The sequence below is a fragment of the Ursus americanus genome, chromosome 1 (genome assembly GCF_024610735.1).
Source record: "Ursus americanus isolate L20-20 chromosome 1, mUrsAme1.1.p, whole genome shotgun sequence".
NCBI classification, from domain to species: domain Eukaryota; kingdom Metazoa; phylum Chordata; class Mammalia; order Carnivora; family Ursidae; genus Ursus; species Ursus americanus.
In genome coordinates, this window is record NC_142127.1 from 2,958,338 (window position 1) to 2,980,382 (window position 22,045).

The window sequence follows — 22,045 nt, forward strand, 5'->3', positions numbered from 1 at the left end:
TAGGCATACCTAGACATCCAGTCTATGCTTTGATAACAAAAGGCCCATTGTATGTAGGTCTACACATTCTAGGGAATCCTTGCTTACCTCTACTGGCCCTCCTCTACTCAAAACGCAAGAACATTCTCCACTTTGAGACAAAAGCAAACAAGTAAGGAAATGGATTTTATGTAGATTGTAATAGGGAGAGTGCTCCAGAGATAAAGATCAGAGTGCCTATCCAGGTTGTTTTTGCCTTAGACTTTCATAGGGAGGAAAAGTGGGATGATCTGCAATCAGAAGTTTCAGTCAGGTGAACAGAAAATGTTTATCTCTGTCCAGCTAGTTTCAGTGTGCAGGGCAGACTTCTAATCATTCATGAAACAAAGAATAAGAAGTTGCAGGGTCTGAGTGGCCCTTAGGAGCAGGCTCAGACACAAGGGGAAAAATCTTCTTTGCCTGGCCTTGTTACAGGCTAACAAAAAGGTCATGAAAGAGTGAAGAGTGAGTTTTATCTACGTCATAGGCAGAAGGGTGGTTCTTTACAGAAAGCCCTTCAAAGATAACTGATCGGTCAGGCGGTTTCTTAACCATTGCTGTTCACCATGGGCATAGGACTCAAGTAAAGTTTAACAGTGTCTTTCATCAGGGGTCCCTTTCCCAAGTAAAAACTTGTACTTCGTATTACTGACCAAATGGCTTCTTAACATGGGAATTAAATTATTATTTTTAAGTAGGCTCCATGCTGGGGCTTGAACTCACAACCCTGCAAGACCTGAGCCGAAACAGTCCGACGTTTAATCGACTGGTCCACCCAGGCTCCTCAAGTTGTTATTTTAAAAAGATAAAAAAGGAAGAAAAATGCCTTGAAAGGAGGCCCTTTCAATCATGCCAGTTAGCAACACACCACAGTCGCCGAAGCTTTGAACTACAAGTTCCAGAGAGCAGTGCGCCACTTCCGTCCCGTACTAAGGGCGGGAATCAAGCGCCTCGCTGCACGACGGGAAGCATACTTAATTTGCCGCAAAATGAAAATGTAGTTGTAGCGGGTCTTCATTTTCCAGAGACATAACTGAAGAAGATCCTCAAACAAGGCGCACGGGCAGAGAACCAAAAAAGTAACGTAATCACCTCCCTAGGAAACATACCCCACTCCTCCAAAGGAAAGTATTTAACTGAAGCTGGAGCTCCCGCTCGATTTACCCAGTAGTCTCTTTTCCGGCCACGCTGTGCGTCATTACCGTTGCGTCTTCTCATTGGCCAGATGATAGGGGACGGCGCCTGCGCGCTGCATTCCTTTGAGGGTCGTGGGCAGACGCCATTTTGGCCCCAGAGGTGCTTCTGGGAAGTAGAGCGCGAAGCCCCACGCCTGCCCGCCTGCCGGGTACGGCCTCTTGTGCCAGGGCTTTTTAGGTCGAAGTGTTTGCGCCTGCCGCAGCTTACTCTCCGCACTCTCGAAACACTCTAGTCGAGCGGGAGTCTCTGAGCATCGGGCCGCGCCATCGGGGGTACATCGCCAGGAAGGAGGTGACGGGGGCGGCGCGGGGCGCGGACACTCCCCGCCGAGAGCCCGCCTGCCATGGATTCGGAATATTACAGCGGCGACCAGTCAGGTGGGGCAGGGACCTGGGGGACAGGGCTTGGGGGGCGGAGCAGTTTTCTGCGAGGCTTGGCCTCTCTCACCCTCGCGGGCTAGGGGAGGGAGGCCCCGGAGACGTTCCTTCCCCCGACTGGGCCCGCCGTGGACTGTGAAGCGCAGCGCGAAGAGCCCGCCGACCCGCTGCTGCCCCGAAGTTAGAACCCTGGAGAAGGGATTCTAGACGGAGAGCCGTCTTCTGAATCGGCGAAGTTTTTCGCTGAAACTGCGAAGCCACTTCATATATTAAGCGCTTCTATGTGCAAAGTCCTAGGGAAGGTCTCTCCTGTTACGGATTTTTTTATTTTCTGGCGTTGCGAGTGTTTTGCGAGAATTCAAGGGAGCGGTTCAGTAGGGGGTGCGGGATCTTTCCTAGACTTTTCACACAGAGTTAGGGCTGGTTTAATCTCGCCTCAACAGTGGTTTCCAGGTAAAGAAAACGTAGGACCCTTTTTTGAGTTGTATAAATATTTTAGGGTAAGGCGTGTACCTCTGGCACTTACTGGTGATTTTGTGCCTTTCCTTCACCTTGAGACATTTCCTCTTTCTCCTCACTGAAGTTTGATCTTCTTTGTTTCCTGTTTATTCAGTAAACACTGGGCACCCCCTTTGCTAACACTGTACTAGGCACCGGAGATAAAAGGACGAATAAGGCATGACCTAGTGGGGAAGAACTTTACGTTTCTTTTCACTTTGTGTCCTGGTTCCATGAAGTATTCTGTCAGGAGTGCCCAAATGTTTGAATGTTAATTTCATTTCTGTTTTGAGTTCATTTCGATTCGCTATATGATAGCGAATAGTGATGATTACAAAACGCGTTTCCAGGCATGCACGGCTGTTTTGCCTACAATGTTTGCCTGATATTTTCAAAATAGTTTTCAGTTCTTTCTAAATTATTAAATTAATTTTCAAATAAGTAATTATATGTAATACATGTCAGTGGGTTAAGTACTGGAAGACTTGAAAAAATAACAGTTCCCTGACCTTTCATTCTTATAGCCATTTTTTTTTAAAGATTTTATTTTTATTTATTCGACAGAGATAGAGACAGCCAGCGAGAGAGGGAACACAAGCAGGGGGAGTGGGAGAGGAAGAAGCAGGCTCATAGCGGAGGAGCCTGATGTGGGGCTCGATCCCAGAACCCCGGGATCACGCCCTGAGCCGAAGGCAGACGCTTAACCGCTGTGCCACCCAGGCGCCCCTTATAGCCATTTTTTGATATTTACCTTCATATTCTGAATTTATGCTCTTTCTTGTTGCATCATTTTTAGACATTCCATAATGATTCCCTTTTGTGCTAGGAACAGGATTTTAGCCTCCATACTCTCACTGTTGCAGCATAATTATTCGTTACATTTCAAAATTATTTGTAATTTGTATAAATATTCTTTACTTCTTAGCTAAGTAGAGTAGCTCGTTAGTATGATAGTGATTTCATTCTTACACAGCTTTTTGGTTTCCCCATGGTCGACTGCTTCATTTTTAAAATTTTATTTTTATTAAACTTCTAACCAAGTCTTCTCATATACTCCAACAGCCCTAAATCTCTCTCACAATACAATTTTACTATGTTTTTAAAGTATTCGTTAAAGGTAGGTAGCAATTCATTTTTACCATTTTGTAAGAGTACAGTATATGTTTTACTTTAAGGAGTTTATCCTATTTCTGTACTGGAGTTCCTTTTGCTCTTCATTCATAAGCAAATATTTACTGTACTATACCAGGCAGTGTTCTGGGCTCTAGGGAATCAGCAGTGAACCAAAATCCTTGCTCTTTTGGTCCTTTCATTTAAGTGAGGAAAGACCCACATTAAACAAAATAACTTGGTAAGTCATGTAGTACATTAGAAGGTGGTAAGTAAGTGCTGTGGAGAGAATAGACTCAGGTTTTAACATAAAGTCGAAACAGTTAAAGAGCACACTATTATTTAGGGGTTGTTGACTTGGTCCTTAGTGAAGTTTCTTAAGCTTCACATTTCTTTTAGGACGTATTTTTTGCTGCCACATATGTCACGATACGTGTTCTGATTGTTGGTATTTATATATAAGCGTTATACTGTTGTCTTATTCACATTAGCTTCATTAGTCATGCTTCATCAGTGGTAACCTTTGCTCTTACAATATTCTTGATTCATTGTGTTCATTTCGGTTGTAGATGTCATCCATCTTACACCTTAAGTGGGTTTTTGTTTTATTTTTAAGCAGATGATGGTGGCGCTACCCCAGTGCAGGATGAACGGGATTCAGGGTCAGACGTTGAGGATGATGTAAATGAGCAGCACTCTGGATCAGACACTGGAAGTGTAGAACGTCACTCAGAGGTATTGGCTAAACAACATCTTTGGGGAGGCTTTTCCCTTGCGTTCTGTGAGACATGTTTTTATCTAGGAGTTGTGGAGATCCTGTCACATGTGTAGGCTTCAAACCCTGGGAGTAAAGGATTTTAAATTAATAGAGAACTGCTTTAAAAATAAACAGGGATAGTCTGCTTTCTTAGGAAATCACAGAGAAAGAATTTCTGCTTGGGTCCCTCTTCAGATAGAAGGCAGTTTTCAAATGTGCATATTGATTCAGAAAGTGGGCCAGGCCCTTTGATATTTGAATAGGCCTCCCCATTCCCAAAATGATGTCTGATAGGAGCAATGAACATTTGCAAGATGAAGAAATATCAGTTGGGATAGAAAGTTATGGGAATTATCACCTATCAGAATTCTTACCAGGATTTGGCTTTCTCAGTATGAACTGTTCCAGTGTATATAATATAGGTAATGACAGCAAATAGAATTTAAAAAGCTGTTTTTGATGAATAATAGAGTAGTGTTGGATCTTGTGTACAGCACTTCAACATATTTGGCCTAATAAATGTTTTAAAAACTATTTAATTTCCTTCCCTGGTTACACAGTCTGTACTACACAGTGTTAATAAAATTGGGACATTTTTCAAGAATTCAGTTACATGTTTTTGGTAAACAAACTGAAACCCATAGGAATGATAAAGATGATGAGATTTTCTTTTAAAAGTTCATGTTTCATACATTTTGTTTGATTACACAGAACAGGAAATTGTCCAGTTTTAAGTAGGAGATACAATTATTAGAGATTTTATTACTGATTCTGTCCTTTGACATGTCATGAGTGTACTTAGACATCTAACAAATATTCATTGAGCATCTGCTATGTGTAAGATTCTTTTGAGCTATCCAGGACTAGATGAGATCCCACCATCACCAAAATGCTTCTCTTCTTGGATTTGTTTTTCGTAAGGGAGAAAGACATTAAACAGTATTTTTTAAAAAATTGTGTAGTTTGTTAGGAGATGATAAGTGCTGTGGAGAAAGAAGAAAGTTAGAAAAGGATGAAGGGTGCCAGAATAGAGGGCAGGTTCTGTTGTTAAATAGGGATGTACACATAGGCCTTATTAAGAAAGTGACTTTATATCAAGGCGTGAAGGGAGGTAAAGGAATAGCCATGTGGCTTTGTAGAGGAACACACACACACACACACACACACACACGCACTCTCACATTAATTCCAGGCAAAGACCCTAAGGTGTGAGTGTGCTTGATGTGTTCAAGGAACACCAAGGACCCAGTGTGTCAAGAGGGGAGTAAGTAGGGGGCACATGAGATTGGAGGCTAAGTAGACTGGGAGAAAGGCTTATCTTTTAGTTATTTTGATGTTACTCAATTTTTTATATGCTCTTAAGTATTTAGACTAAATTCTAATAATGTATTGATAGGTAGAAATTACTTGATAATGTAAACATTATTACAGTTTATTAGTGTGTAGGGCTTTATTGAAGTTTCCACTTTGGAAAATAGCATGAGATGATTGGCTCGGCTTCATGATTCAGTTGTAAGTGTAATGTGGGCTTACCTTTAACCATCTTCAACTGCTTTTTTGTAATGAGGTGGATTCTAAGTAATGTGCATGCTGAAAATTTGGAAACTGTATTAAAAACTTAAAGAAAATTAAAGTCAGCATACTGTTACCACAGAATGACTGTCAACTTTTTGTATTATTTGTCCTGCACTTTTATTTTCTCATATATATAATTTGTGTGTACATTTTAAGTTACTTGAGATTTTACTGTATATATTTTGTATCTGTATAATATTTTATATCTGTTCACTTAAGGTTGTACCTAAGAATTTCCCTGTGTCATTAAAAGATTTTCACAGAGCATGATTTTAAGGCTCTCATAATTTTCATAAAATGGATGCACCATTAATTGTTCAACACTTCCCTGATCGTTGACCTTTGGAGTGTTTAGGTATTAAAAATGAAGTCTGCTGTGAACATATTTTTGTCCTTTCCATAGATAATCCCTTCCAGGAGGATTATCCTAATTTTTTAAACTACTAGGCTGTAGTTTGAATTTGCCAGTTTTATCCTTATCAGGTGTTGAATTTTGCATTAATGCTCTTTTGGCTATTTAAAATGGCTTCTCAAGAGAAATTTTGGATTGTTTTCTATGAAAAATATTTTCTAGAAGGTAACGGATGTTAAAAGAGTACCGTTGTATTAAATTGAACAGTGCAGATGACAGGCCCAAAACCTAAAAAATGTCTGTTAGTTTCCTGTTGGCTGCCATAACAACTTGACACAAATCTGGTGGCTTAAAAGAGATTTAGTATCTTATAATTCTGGAGATCTTCTAAAATGGGTCTCAAGGGGTTACTGGATTAAAATCAAGGTATTACGAGGGCCTTGTTTCTTCTCTAAGGGAGAATCCATTTTCTTGGCGTTTTCCAGCTCTGTAGGTCAGTTGCATTCCTTGGCTTGGGGTTCCTTCATTATCAAAGCCAGCACCATAGCATCTTCTAGTCTGACTTCTGCAGTCACGGCTCCATCTCTTACTCTGACCCCTCCCTCCTCTTCCTTATAAGGACCCCTGTAGTTATATTGGGCCTACTCAGCTAATCCAGGATAACAGGATAATCTCCTTATCTCAGGTTCCTTAATTACATCTGCACAGCCCCTTTTGTATGTAAAGTTAACACGTACAAGTTCTGGAGATTAGAATGTGGACATCTTTTGGAGAGGCATTATTTTGCCTACCGCAAGATGGTACTCAAAACATGGTTCTCCAATAATGCAAAAAGGCTTTTCCCATTTACATTTTAGAGTTTAGGCTGGTTTCTGAAAAAATTCATTTCACTTACAGTATTCACTCTGTGTATTTGTTTAGATCTCTAAGGAAAGTTTCAAGAAAACTAAAGATAATATTTTTAAAATTAAAATTGACCTAAAATATAAAATACTGAGAATCAAGTAACAGTGCTTTGCTGGTCCATATTGGAGCCTGAGACAAATGGAAAAATCAGTAATACTTACCGTATTTTTAAAATCTTGATATTTTGTTCATTATGGACTTTGGTACATCATCTGATCTTGAAAATTACCACTTGTCTTTTTTTAAAAACCGCTTTATTAAGATAAATTTACATACCCTACAGTTCACCCATTTAAAATGTGCAGTTCAGTCGTCTTTAGTATATTCACAGTAGTGCAACCGTCACCACAATTTTAGAACATTTTTGTCACTTCAAAAAGAAACCCTCTAGTTCTTACCAGCTTATTACTCACACTCCTCCCCCCTTCCCATCCTTCTGGACATTCCATATAAATGGAATTACATAATATGTGGTCTTTTGTGATTGGTTCTTTCACTTAATGTTTTCAAGGTTTATTCATTGTAAACCATGTATGTTGGATATATGTATACACCATACCCATATATGTTGTAGCATGTATTAGTACTTATTTCTTTTTGTGGTTATATTCCATTGTATGGATAAACCACATTTGTTTATCCATTTGTCAGTTGATGGACATTTAAGTTTTTACCTTTTGACTGTTAGAAGAAATGCTTCTATAAACATTTACATAGAAGTTTTTGTGTGGACATGTTATTTCTCTTGGGTATATGCCTAGGAGTGGAATTACTGGGTCATATGGTAACTTTATTCTTAATTGTTTGAGGAACTCTCAGGCTGCACCTGAGTGGCTGCACCATTTTACATTCCCGCTAGTAGTGTATGAAGGTTCTGATTTCTCTATATCCTTGCCAACTCTTGTTATTACCTGATTCTTTGATCATAGACATCTTAGTGGGTATGCAGTAGTATCTCGTTAATGGTTTTGATTTGCATTTCCCTGGTGAGTAATGATGTTCCTTATACTTATGTCAGTATTGGCCATTTGTGTAACTTCTTGGGAGAAATGTCCATTCAGATCCTTTGTTCGTTTTTTAACCGGGCAATTTGTCTTATTATTGAGTTCTAAGAGTTCTTTAAATAGTATGGATACAGGTCCCTTATTAGATGACTGGTTTGTAAGTATTTTCTCCTATTACATGAGTTATCTTTTCACTTTAGTGACTTTTTGACACAGAACAGTTTCTAATTTTAATGAAGTTCAATTTACCTGTTTTTTTTTTTCTTTTGTTGCTTATACTTTTAGTGGCGTGTCTAAGAATTCTTTGCCAAATCCAAGGTCAGGAAGATTCACCTCTGTGTTTTATTTTAAGAGTTTTCTAATGTTAGCTCTTATATTTAGATCTTTGGTTCATTTTGGGTTAATTTTTGTGTATACCCTGAGGTAAGGGTCCAGTTCCATTCTTTTGTTTGTGGATATCTAGTTGTCTCAGCGCCATTTGTTGAAGGGATTGTTCTTTCTTCATTGAATGGTCTTGGCTCCTTGTAAAAAATCAGTTGGCTGTAGATGTAGCTGTTTATTTCTGTATCTTCAGTTCTAATTGATTCATATTTGTGTCTGTCCTTACACTAGTGCCATAGTACCTTGAGTAAGTTTTGATATCAAGCAGTGTTAGTGCTACTTTGTTTTTTTCCAAATTGTTTTACCTCTTCTGGGTCCCTTGCAATTACATGTGTATTTTAGAATCAGCTTGTCCATTTCTGCAAGGAAGTTAGCCGGGGTCCTAGTAGGGATTGCAGTGAATCTGTAGATGAGTTTGGGTAGTGTCGTTATCTTGACAATGTGAAGCTACTGATCCATGAATATAGAGTATTTATTCATTTATTTAGGTCTTCAGTTTCTTTCAACAATGCATTGTAATTTTCAGTGTACAAATGCTGCATTTCTTTTTAAAATTTATTCCTGTTTTTCTCTTTGATGCTTAGTGAGTGGAATTGTCTTATTAATTTCATATTCAGATTATTACCGTTTTTCCTATTATAATTAATTTCATTATGGTCTGAGAGCATGCTTTGTGTAATATCTATTCTTTTGAATTTATTGAGGTTTGTTTTATGGCCTAGTATATGGTCTGTCCTGGAGAATGTTTCATGTACACTTGAGAAGAATGTATCACCTGTCTTTGAATCCACAATGTGTCTCCTGCAGTCAACATACAGTTGGATATGTATTTTTTTTTTAATCTGGTTTTTGTCTCTTTTTTTTTTTTTTAAAGAATTTATTTATTTATTTGACAGAGATAGAGACAGCCAGCGAGAGAGGGAACACAAGCAGGGGGAGTGGGAGAGGAAGAAGCAGGCTCACAGCGGAGGAGCCCGACGTGGGGCTCGATCCCACAACGCCGGGATCACGCCCTGAGCCAAAGGCAGACGCTCAACCGCTGTGCCACCCAGGCGCCCCTGGTTTCTGTCTCTTTTTGGGTGGGTAGGGGCAGAGGGAGAGGGGGAGAGAGACTCTTAAGCAGGCTTGATGCGCAGTGTAGAGCCCGATGCAGCGCTTGATCTCACAACCTTGAGGTCATGACCTGAGCTGAAATCAAGAGTTGGACATTTAACCGACCAAGCCACCCAGGTGCCCCTCTGGTTTCTGTCTCTTGATTGACTTGTTTAATCCATTCACAATCTAAATGTTTCTGATAGAGTTTCAGTCTGCCATTTTAATGTGTGTTTTCTATAGTTTTATCTCTTATTACAGTCTTTGGTTTAAAATCTAATTTGTCTGATATAAGGATTGCCACACCAGCTTTCTTTTGATGTCCATTAGCATGATAAATGGTTTTCCACCCCCTCACTTTAAATCTGGAGGTGTCTTTGGGTATAAAATGAGTCTCTTGCAGACAGCATATAGATGGGTCTTGCTTTTTTATCGAATCTGGTACCCTGTGTCTTTTGAATGGGGCATTTAGCCCATTTACATTCAGAGGAACTATTGAAAGATATGAATTTAGTGCCATTGTATTACCTGTAAAGTCACTGTTTCTGTATATTGTCTCTGTTCCTTTCTGGTCTATGTTACTTTTGGGCTCTCTCTTCCCGTAAAGGATCCCTTTTAATATTACTTGCAGTGCTGGTGTAGTGATCATAAATTTTTTTAGTTTCTGTTTGTCCTGGAAGCTTTTTATCTCTCCTATTTTGAATAACATCCTTGATGAATAAAGTATTCTTGGCTGCATGTTTTTCTCATTTTGCATCCTGAATATATCATGCCAATCCTTTCTGGCCTGCTAAGTCTCTGGTATAGGTCTGCTGCCAGTGTAATGTTTCTACCCTTGTAGGTTATGGACCTCTTGTCCCGAGCTGCTTTCAGGATTTTCTTTGTTTCTGAGATTTGCAAGTTTCACTATACCGGTATTGACCGATTTTTACTGATTTTGAGGGGGGTTCTCTGTGCCTCCTGGACTTGAATGCCTGTTTCCTTCCCCAAATTAAGGAAGTTCTCTCCTATAATTTGTGCCAATATATCTTCTGCCCCTCTCTCTCTTTCCTCTTCTTCTGGGATCCCAATTATTCTAATGTTGTTTTGCTTTATGGCATCACTTACCCTTTGAATTCTTACCTCATGACCCAGTAGTTTATCTCTTTTTCTCAGCTTCTTTATTCTCCATCATTTATTCTCCGTCTTTATTCTCCGTCTTCTGTATCACGAGTTCTGTCTTCTGCCTCATTTATCTTAGTAGTGAGAACCTCCATTTTTTATTACATCTCATGAATAGCCTTTTTTATTTCGACTTGATTAGATTTTAGTTCTTTTATTTCTCCAGAAAGGGATTCTCTAGTGTCTTCTATGATTTTTTTCAAGCCCAGCTAGTATCTTTGTTATCATTATTCTGAACTCTAGTTCTGACATCTTACTTATATCTAGACTGACTAGGTCCCTGGCAGTCAGTACTGCCTATTCTCTTTTTTGAGGTGAGTTTTTCTGTCTTGTCATTCTGTCCAGTGAATATTAGATGAACAAGAGAACAAAATCCTAAAATGGCAACAATGACCCCAGAGAAAAATACCCTAAACAAATCAGAAGAGACCTAAAACTGGAAAATAAATAAATAAATAATTAATTAAAAGAGAGAATATAATCAGACAAGTGAACAGAATAGAGCAGTACACTGGATCCTGTGTGTATTTTGGTCTGTTAGAAAACTAGATCCCAAAATTGTAAAGAGAGAAAAACTTATATATGTACAAAAATTAAATATAATGAAAAGATAGAATGTAACTGTAAAAATAAAAATTAAAAGATAAAAAAGAAAAACAGAAGGAATGTAAACAAGTGAGAGAACAGAACAGTACACTAGATTCTGGCTGTATTTTGGTCTGTTAGAAGAAACTACATCCCAAAATTGTAAAGAAAGAAAAACTTTTATATGTACAAAAACAATACTAAATACAATGAAAGGATAGAATGTATCTGTAAAAATGAAAATTAAAAAATATTTTTAAAAAGAGTTGATAAAATAAGAAATTGGCTGAAAAAGGAAAGAAAAACAATTGAAAGGCTGAAGAATCATGAAAAAACGAATTCTATATAGTATTTTTTGCTAGTGCTGGAGTTTTGCAGTTCTCTGTGATCAGTAAACTTGGTCTTAGCCAGATGTTCTTGCTGATCTTCTGGGGGAGGGGCCTGTTGTGTTGGTTCTCAAGTGTCTTTCCCCGGGGCCAAATTGCACTGTCCTTGCCAGGGGACCAGGCTAAGTAAGCAGCTCTGGATTGCTGTATGTGGCTTTTGTTCCCTGAAGGCTTTCTGTGCTGCTTTAGAGGATGAGAATGAAAATGGCAGTCTCCCAATCTCCAGCTCCAAAAGCTCGAATACCACTTCTCAGTGCCCACTCAGGAAAAAACAGTCAATCACTCCTGTCTCCCTGGTTTCCTTTTGTACTCCTTGCTCACCTAGCCTATAACTGTTACTGTCTCAGGCACGCAACCCCGTATGGAATCTCCAAACCCTGCAGACTCCTATAGCATAGACACGAGCCACTCCTCCTGAGGGAGGAAGGGGGGTCTCAGGGGTTCTGCCACTTGCTGGGCCCCTGCTCGGAGAGCAGTTGCCTGACCATGCCTACGTTCGTGATTTATGGCAACCCTGAGCTGAGAGTCCACTCCTGGGCTCACTGATTACAGCTGGCTTCCCCGTTCCGATACCTGGGAACTTTACTGCACTCAGGCACCCTTGGTCTTCCTGTGACCCCAGGGATTCTGAGACCACACTGTTCCACCTAGGATTCCAAACCCCTTCACCGCCTGAGCGCCTTTCAGGCAGGGAAGTCCCTCACCAAAGCAGACTTATAAAAGTTCTGATTTTGCACTCCGCTGCTATATCAGTTTCCAGTAGCCAGCTTGCAGAGGCTCCCACCAGTTTACCTTCCCATATATCGCCTAGAATTCACTTTTCCGCACCTCCTACCTTGCAGAAAGTGGTCACTTTTCAATTTGTAGAGTTGCAGCTGTTCTTTTCTTAGATCTCCGTTTGAGTTCACAGGTGTTCAGACTGATTTGATAGCTATCTAGCTGAATTCCTGGGACCAGATGAAACTAAGGTCTACTCTTCTGCCATCTTGGACTAGTTCTCTTTCACTTCTTTGGTTAAGTTTATTCCTACGTATTTTATTCTTGATGTATTATTAGTGAGATTGTTTTTTTTTTTTAACGAGATTGTTTTCTTTTTTTGAGGTTTTGTTGTTACTGTATAAAAACACGACCGATTTTTGTATAATGATTTTGTATTCTGAAACTATTGAATTCATTGATTAGTTCTAATAGTTTTTGGTGTTCTTCTGTATATGACATGATATCTGCAAATAATGACAATTTTACTTCTTCCTCTCTGATTTGGATGCCTTTTATTTCTTTTTCTTGCCTAATTGCTGTGGCTAGGACTGCCACCACTATGTTGAATAAAAGTGTTGAGAATGGGCATCCTTGTCTTATTCTTGATCCTAGAGGAAAAGCTTTCAGTCCTCCCCATTGACTATGATGTCATCTGTGGGTTTGTCATATATGGCCTTTATTATGTTGAGATATTTTCCGTCTTTACCAGTTTGTTGAGGGTTTTTTTTTTTTAATCATAAATGAATGTTGGATTGTGTCAAATGCTTTTTCTGCATCTATTGAGATGATCATATGATTTTTAGCCTTCATTTTGTTGATGTGGTGTAATGTGTTGATTGATTTGTTGAGCTATCCTTGGATTACTGGAATAAATACCATTTAGTCATGGTGTACTGTTGAATTTGGTTTACTAATGTTTTGTTGAGGATTTTTGCATCTGTGTTCATCAGAGATACTGGCCAATAATTTTCTTGTAGTATCTTTGTCTGGTTTTGTTATCAGGGTAATGATGGCATCATAAAATGAGTTTGGAAGTGTTCCCTCAGCCTCCTCTTCTAGTTTTTAGAAGAGTTTGAGAAGGATTGGTATTAATTCTTCTTTAAATGTTTGATAGAATTCAACTATGACTTACTAACATCTTTTTGACTAGGTTCCTAAAAGGGATATAAACATCAGTGGGATTTTTTTCATCAAATGTATTTGTTCTTTGTAGAACATGTTAGAAACTTAGAATCGTCATATATCTTTTGTGGTCAGGCAGATAGTGAAAAGGGGAAAGCTTTTTAAAAAATCTTTTTCGATAGTTGTCACCAAAACCACACATTTTTAATAAAGCAATATGAATACAAATATGACCTGGTTATAACTAGGTGCCAGTTCTGATTTTTGTTGTTTTACTTGAATATTTTCTTGGACAGCATGAAATTAGCTTTGTGGTTTATGGTCAGCTGGGTTTTGTTCCATGGAAAATGTATTGAAGGAAATGTGTATTTTAAAATCCAGAAGCCTGTAGATTTCATCTGCGTAGAAGGTAGAAGAGGGTCTCACAAAAAATAGTATGTGGGACTATCGACGTAAAGGTTGTTTGGAAATGGAGCCTGGCTTCTCATTGTTTTCTAACTGTAGGCAAAGCATGGTGGGCCCACATCCATCTACTGTTGAAGTTGGGGACAGTCCCGTTAGCCTAACCTCATTTTGAATTGTGTAAAGATGGCAGTCTGCTCTTGTTTGGATCTTTCCACAAAGAGGTTGTCCTAATATGAGGAAAGCATTCCTATGGAGAGTACATCAGAGCCTCTAGAATATTCTTTTTGGCACTGCTGACCTTGTTTATCCTATTTCTTACCAGTTCCTTTGGTTCCATCTACACTTTCTTTTCTTTGTGTTAGGTTTCAGGCTTTGTCATTGAGTCTACCAAATTGAGGAGAAAAATATTTTTTCTATTGGTTCTTTTCTGTTAAGCATTGTCTTATGGGGTTCTGTTTCATTTTGGTGAATTTAAGTATCTTTTGTATACTAAAGGTAAAAGATACATTTTTAAAAAAATCGTCTCTGATCTTAAGGGTCAGTGTATTATAAAGATAATTTTGTGAACCACCTTTCAGTGAAGTAGAGGTACAAGATGCTGTGGGGTTAAGAAGGAAGGAATGGTGAATAAGCAGCTTAGCCTTTTCAGATGATGTGTTTGAGCTGAGTCTTGAAGGGTGAATGTTTTGTAATTAATAATAAGATACTTTGTTATGAATGGCTAATAGCATTTATTGAGTGGCACTGTGCTAAAAGGCACAGGCACTGTGCTAACTACTTCTCATACATTTGTTCCTCAAAACATCCCTCTAAGGTATTGGTACTATCCCTAACTCCCATGAGACTGAGAACACTGAGGCTTAGAGAAGTTAAGAAAATTTTCCTAGATGACAGAATGGAACGTGGCTGAGCTAGGGTTTGGACCCCGGATCTTTCCAATTCTAGAGTCTGTGTTGTTAACCATTAACATGCACACAATCCGTTCTATCCAGAGAGGGAAATGGAAGAGGCTATTTTTGCCCACTTTTGAGGTATGAAAAGGAAAGTGGGGAAAGCTATTGGAGGCAAGGAACAGCAGTTGTAAAGGCATGGAGGTAATGAAGTGTAGTAGGTTCATGTGTCTGCAGTAGAATTTTAATGTGTGGTTAGAATCACTTGGATTAGATGTCAAAATGCAGATTCTGTGACCTCTTCTTCAGACTTGCTGTATTACTACCTGGAGCTTTTTCACCAATTCTGACGCACATAGAATCATTTGGGAAGGTTGGGAACTGCTGGTGCAGTGTACAGGGTTGATATTGGAGATAGGGCAGAAATGTGTCTCGAGGGTGCCTGGGTAGCGCAGTCGTTAAGCGTCTGCCTTCGGCTCAGGGTGTGATCCCGGTGTTCGGGGATCGAGTCCCACATTGGGCTCCTCCACTGGGAGCCTGCTTGTTCCTCTCCCACTCCCCTGCTGTGTTCCTTCTCTCACTGGCTGTCTCTCTGTCACATAAATAAATAAAATCTTAAAAAAAAAAAAAAGAAATGTGTCTCGAGAGGTAATAGGCAGGAGTAGGAGTTTGCTTCATCATTATGAACTCTTAAAGCAAACTGGTTGCAGTTTGCTTTTTCTACTAGTCATCAGGAGTGCTTTTGTTTTTGACTATCTGATTCTAAGGTGAACCAGCTTTTGACAAAGGATGCTTATATTATATAGCTTCATTTTATTATGTGTATGCTTGTGCAAAATTGGAGTTTCTCTAAGGCCACTCCAGGAGCTACACTGGATAAACAGTGTTGTGTATAATAGCATTGTGTAATTCTTTTGCTGAATTTCTTAGATTCTTTCATATGCTAGCCTGGAACTAAGGTCCAGTGAAATATGTTTTTGAAAATCTGTAGAAATTTCTTTATGGCATTTAACTGTGTGACTTGGTATTGAATATTTTACCAATTTATAATGGTAGGTTAGTATGCAAGTTCAACAGTTCTGACTCTTCTAATAGATAAGGAAGAAACAAGTATCCTGAGTTTGGTTCTTTATAAGGATTTCTATTTGACATTGATACACTGTGAAATTTACAAATTTATATTTGCTTTATGTCAGTTTTATTATTTACTTTATAATTTTTAAATGTTAACCATCTCTGTGCACATGTATTGTGGCCCTGGTCCATATGGAGTGTGGTTTCTGTTTGTATGCTGAGCCAAACAACCAGATCATTCATTATGGCTAACCAGTATTTATTCGTATCTACAATGTGAATGATTATAAGAGGGAGGCATGAGGCATTATAGACATTTTAAAAAATTCTAAGAAACCTCAGAGTGGTCAATTCCTCTGACAGGTAACAATTAGGGGATTTTTAAAATTCTTATTTAAATGGCAGTTTCTACAATTGATTTCTTAACGCATATGTGGCTTTTTTAAAAACTGTATTTTGGATTTTTTAAGTTTGCAATTTAAACTAATTGTTGAAACCAGCCTAAAAATTTTGAATATTGTTTTGGTAACTTTTAAGTGTAACTGTATGATTTCTAATATACTTTTCCTAAATCCTGTGATGTCACTGCCTAAATGCATTCTCCAACTTGAGTCTATCAACTAGCACTTTCTTACTGCAGTGATTTCTCACCTTTTTGTCTTCACCATATCAAACATAGTGAATAGATACCCAGTTTTTATGAAACTCCTCAAAAATTGATGAGAATTTCTAAGTTTCAAGATCCTGTCCAAAGGTAGTGTCTTTGTCATGGTTGCTTGTATTATTTACTTATTTATTTTTAAAGATTTATTTATTTATTTGTTTGTTTATTTATTTATTTGAAAGCGAGGGCAGGAGTGGGGGTGGGGGACAAAGGGAAAGGGAGAAGCAGACTCCCTGCTGAGCAGGGAGCCCTACAAGGGACTTGATCCCAGGACTCTGGGATCATGACCTGAACCAAAGGCAGACGCTTAACCTACTGAGCCCAGGCGCCGGATGGTTGCTTGTTTTAGAATGTATACACCATGTGTCTGGAAATTCAGGGTAGAGTGTATCAGATAAGTTTTGGGATGACTGTCTTGTTCATGATATCTCTTCCTCTCTGGCAGTGGCTCCCAGTGCTGTGGCCAATTAGATCATCTGTCCCGGGAGTTTAGAATTTAGATCCCAGACACAGAAATTTAGCATGGTTAGAGTGAGTCATGCTATTGATAGTGCTCTAGTAGAAAGGGCCTTGAGTTCCCTTTTCTAAACTCTCGGAGCTGCCTTGGTTCCTACCTTTTCTGAGTTTTCAGTCATTCATTCCACTTTGATTCTGGGAATAGTGTTCTTTTTTCTGAAGATAGCCAGAGATGGCTTCTGTTGTTTGCAGTGAAAATAAATTGAGCTACACACGAACATGCTGTTAGAATTATGTTATGGGTATGTCATGGAAAGCATTCCAAAAGCTAGTTACGATTTTCCCTTTTGCCTCCTGCTTTAGTTCCTCTGCTGGTGCCTGTATGTCCCACCTTCCCTCCTCAGTAATCTTGTTAATATTTTTTAAACTCTGTTATCACAAACTGGTTGCAAATACCTGTTGTCTGCACACCTTTTATAGTTCAGTCTCATATAGATCACTTCCTGTAGGCTTTCAAAATAACGTGCATCCCTTCATGGTAGTGCATATTAGTTTATGTTGTTATGGTATGTTCGGCTGGCTCATTAGAAAGCAACTTCTTAGGATCAGACATTGAGACATGTTCAGCCTTGACTCCCAGCACTTGCACATAGCTTGTTGAGTTAATTATTCCTCACTTTAAATTATAGTCGCCCTTGAACAGTATGGGTTTGAACTGCGCAGGCCTACTTATATGTGGATTTTTTTCAATAAATACAATACAGTACTGTAAATGTATTTTCTCTTCCTTATGACTTTCTTTTTTTTTTTTTTTAAAGATTTTATTTATTTATTCGACAGAGATAGAGACAGCCAGAGAGAGAGGGAACACAAGCAGGGGGAGTGGCAGAGGAAGAAGCAGGCTCATAGCAGAGGAGCCTGATGTGGGGCTCGATCCCATAACACCGGGATCATGCCCTGAGCCGAAGGCAGACGCTTAACCGCCGTGCCACCCAGGCACCCCTACTTTCTTAATAGCACTTTTCTCTAGCTTACTTTATTGTAAGAATATAGTATATAATATATATAACATACAAGATATGTGTTAATTGACATTTTATGTTATTGGTAAGGCCTCCAGTCAACAGGAGGCTAATTAGTAGTTAAGTTTTGGGGAAGTCAGTAGTTATACATAATTTTCAACTGTGTGTGGGGGTGGTCAGTGCCCCTAAAGATCCCCCCCTTCATGTTGTTAAAGGGTCAGCTGTAGTTTCCCTAAAGCTTAAACTTTTGTCCCAGGGTATTAGATGTATGACTGAGACTGCTCCGAGCTTCAATTTTCTTATCATGAAAATTACTGTTATAAGGAGTAAATGAACTAACAGGAGAGAGCCTGACAGGGCATCGGACTCTTAATAGGTATTTAGTATGTGTGAACTCTCTCTCTCCTTGTTTGTTTAGATTTGCCTGGGAGAGTGTGTCTTGTATATCATTTGGCCTTATAGTTTCATAGTTTCTTTTCCTTAAAATAATTTGAACTTTATAAAACCCAAGAATGTTTCTTTTAAAAAGAACTTGGGTATCTGTTTGCTTGTATTTCTTTGAAAAATATATTTAGGAGCTAGAATTATGTGAGAACGTTAGAATTTTAGTGGGTTTTTTGTTTTGTTTTGTTTTAGAGTCTAGCTCTTCAAGATATAAGTCTCCTGTATAACAATCTGGGGGTATACTTTACAGATTTTGGTGAAGATTGGTTATATTTTCCCATTTTGGAATCTAAACCATCTTAGCCATTCTACAGGTAGATGATCTTTTTTAAAGTGGGGTGTTTCCATAGAAGTATAGACAACAATTTTATATTGAAGTGTGCATATTCCTACATTTTAAAAAATTGTTGAGAAATTTTAACATTTCACTACCAAGCATGTTTTTGCACTTTCCTAATTTTTTCACCCTTGATTTTTCAGAATGAACCTAGTGATCGAGAGGATGGCCTCAACAAAAGACACCAAGTGACAGATTCTGAGAATGATGAGCCCTCAAATCTTAATGCCAGTGACTCTGAAAGTGAGGAGCTTCAAAGGCAAAAGGACAGTGACTCTGAATCTGAAGAGCACGCAGAGCCTCCTGCAAGTGATTCTGAAAATGAGGACACTAATCAACATGGGAGTGACTCTGAGAGTGAGGAGACCAGGAAGTTACCTGTCAGTGACTCTGAAAATGAGGAACTTCTTAATGGGCATGCAAGTGACTCAGAAAACGAAGACGTTGGAAAGCATCCTGCCAGTGATTCAGAAGTGGAAGAGCTCCCCAAAAGTCCTGCCAGTGACTCTGAAACAGAGGATCCGCTAAAGCCTCAAGTCAGTGACTCTGAAAGTGAGGAACCTCCACGGCACCAAGCCAGTGATTCTGAAAACGAGGAGCTTCCCAAACCTCGAATTAGTGATTCTGAAAGTGAGGAGCTTCCTAAGCCTCGGGTCAGTGACTCGGAAAGTGAAGAGCCTCAGAGGACTCAGGCCAGTGACTCAGAAAATGAGGAGCTTCCCAAACCCCGTGTCAGTGACTCAGAAAGTGAGGACCCGCCAAGGCACCAAGCCAGTGACTCAGAAAATGAGGAGCTTCCCAAACCCCGTATCAGTGACTCAGAAAGTGAGGGTCCCCCAAGGCATCAAGCCAGTGACTCAGAAAATGAGGAGCTTCCGAAACCCCGGATTAGCGATTCGGAAAGTGAGGACCCCCCAAGGAACCAGGCCAGTGATTCAGAAAATGAGGAGCTTCCCAAGCCCCGAGTCAGTGACTCTGAGAGTGAGGAGCCTCAGAAGGGACCTGCCAGTGATTCTGAAACTGAAGATGCCTCCAGACACAAGCAGAAGCCAGAGTCAGATGATGACAGTGATGGGGAGAATAAGGGAGAGGATACAGAAATGCACAATGACTCCTTTCATTCAGATAGCAATGTAGACAGAAAAAGGATCCAGAGTTCTGACAGCGAGGAGGAAGAACCCAAAAGGCCCAAAATTGACAGTGATGAAGATGAAGAAAAAGTGGGGGAGGAGGAGAAAGTAGCAAAGCGAAAAGCTGCTGTACTTTCTGATAGTGAAGATGAAGAGAAAGCATGTAAGGAGTTGTTTTTGGACTTTTTATGCATAGTTTTAATTATTGTCTAAGCTTGTAACTGTGAAGCATGGTGTTTATGAATTAGATCTATATTCTCTCATTCAACTTGATCTTCTGAAATATTACTAGGACACTAGTTTTGCTTGGTTTTCAGTGGCTACTCTTAGCATTAAATTTGCTTTGAGTTAATCTAGGAGTATTAAGATCTGACTAGTTCAAAATAGTAAACTAATGGGAGTTTCAATGGGAATATGAAAGACTTAGTATTTTGTGGGGGAAGGGTAATGTTTCAAAGAACTATGCTTATATGAAAACCAAGCTGTATCCAGAGTTAGCTTCAGGTGTGAACAGTCAGTGCACTAGTTTCCATCTAGATAGTGACGGAGTTCCCACATCTTTTTGGGTACCTGTCTTTTGTGAAACATGGTTGAATACCTAAATACAAGGAAGTTTGTGAGGGGGACTGTATTTAGAGACTCTATGTCTCTGTAGCATATATCTTTGTTACCTGGAATCCTGTTTTCATGGATAATAATTTTTACTTGATTACTTTTTCATGAAACTTCCTTGTTAGGGTGGGGAGACCTATTCCCTTAAAACCTGACAGTTGTTACAGGAGAAGGAGAAAGAGCATCATGCATGTGCCATCCAGTTTACTAAGGGAGATGAGAAATCCCAAACTGACCTGCAGTGATGGGGGAGTATAGGATTCCACAAACTAAGCCTTTTCAGTTCTGCTACTACTCAGCAGAATAGAAGGGACTCTAATTCTGTACATCAGTGTGGTCTTATTTTCTCTCTTCCCCCAAAGGAAAGGTAGCTATTGGTGTCCATTTTTATATTGATGATTTTGTTCTTCATCTTCCAGTCATTTTTTCCGAAACAATAACATAATTGTAAGATGACTCTGAACCTTTTAGTTATTATTTTTTTAATAAGGTTTTTATTTAAGTACTCTCTATACCCAATGTGGGGCTTCAACTCACGACCTGGAGATCAAGAGTCACGTGATCTGACAGCCAGGTGCCCCTGGTTAGTTATTTAATTATTCTAAGCTGTGTGTTAGGAGCCCTTTGATTTTTGCTGAGTATTGCCATTTTAAAGCACCTGTCCTCTTAGTAATACCATTACCATGATGAATAAGATTAATGATATTTTGCACCTTTTTTGACAGCAGCAAAGAAGAGTCGTGTTGTCTCTGATGCAGATGACTCTGACAGTGATGTTATATCAGACAAATCAGGCAAAAGAGAGAAGACTCTAGCATCTGACAGTGAAGAAGAAGTAGGGAAAGAAGAGTTGTCTGATAAGAAAAATGAAGAGAAGGATCTGTTTGGGAGTGATAGTGAGTCGGGGAATGAAGAAGAGTAAGTGACAGTATAACATGAGTTTTCAAGGGTTCATATGAGGTGGTAGAGAGGGGTTTGTCTTTTAAATTTTTTAAACTTGTATTAAAATTTCATGATGAGAGGTAATACAATATATCGTGCCTAATGGCATGACTTTGGGGGTTCAGGAATCCTGAACTATTGATACACACTATAACATGAATGAATCTCAACAATATTAAGTGAGGGAAGTGAAGAGGACATGTCTGATTCCACTAATGTGAAGTTCAGGAGCAGGCAAAATTAATCTGCCGTGATGGAAATCAGAATGGTGGTTGGCTCCAGCATGTTCATGTAAGGGACTAACTAGAAATGGCCACAACTGAACTCTCTGGGGAGATCAAATTGTTCTATGTTTTGATTAGGTAGGTTAATGGTTACACGAATGTGTACTTTTCTCAAAACCCACTGAAATGGATGCCTAAGATCTGCACATTTTACTATACATACATTATACCTTATTAGAAAAAGATTTTATGGTCCCTGTGCAAATGAGAAGAAAGCAAATGATATCCTTCTCTTCTAGAAATCTTATTGCAGACATATTTGGAGAATCGGGTGATGAAGAGGAGGAAGAATTTACAGTAAGTATAGGGAGCTATTTCCTCTTTGACTATGCTTTTTGTTTCTGTGGCAGTGGTTCCCAAATAGGTAATTTCAATAAGTAGAAATAAACAATTACGTATTCCATAGAAAAACCTAGAACAGGATTCAGAAAGTGAAATAAAAGTGTGTACAAAGGCATAAAAGGAAAATAAAAGGCAAAATTGAAATTATTGGTAGGGGACATAT

At 39.0% G+C, this 22,045-nt stretch overlaps 1 protein-coding gene across 7 annotated transcripts in view; it reads left to right on the top strand.

Moving 5' to 3' along the window:
- The first annotated feature begins 1,276 nt into the window (after positions 1–1,276).
- IWS1 (interacts with SUPT6H, CTD assembly factor 1) overlaps positions 1,277–22,045 on the top strand; it is a 39,588-nt gene continuing 18,819 nt past the window's right edge. Inside the window, exons 1-5 of one of the 7 annotated variants that reach the window (XM_087870916.1) lie at positions 1,277–1,592; positions 3,820–3,935; positions 18,716–19,865; positions 21,040–21,232; positions 21,780–21,837. In XM_087870916.1, the coding sequence (XP_087727042.1) occupies positions 1,559–1,592; positions 3,820–3,935; positions 18,716–19,865; positions 21,040–21,232; positions 21,780–21,837 (1,551 nt within the window). In that variant the 5' untranslated portion in view covers positions 1,277–1,558. Of the gene's footprint in view, positions 1,593–1,642; positions 2,046–3,816; positions 3,936–18,715; positions 19,866–21,039; positions 21,233–21,779; positions 21,838–22,045 lie in introns of those variants that run through there. The other 6 variants (XM_045777700.1, XM_045777701.1, XR_006776204.2 and 3 more) reach the window with 6 other exon arrangements.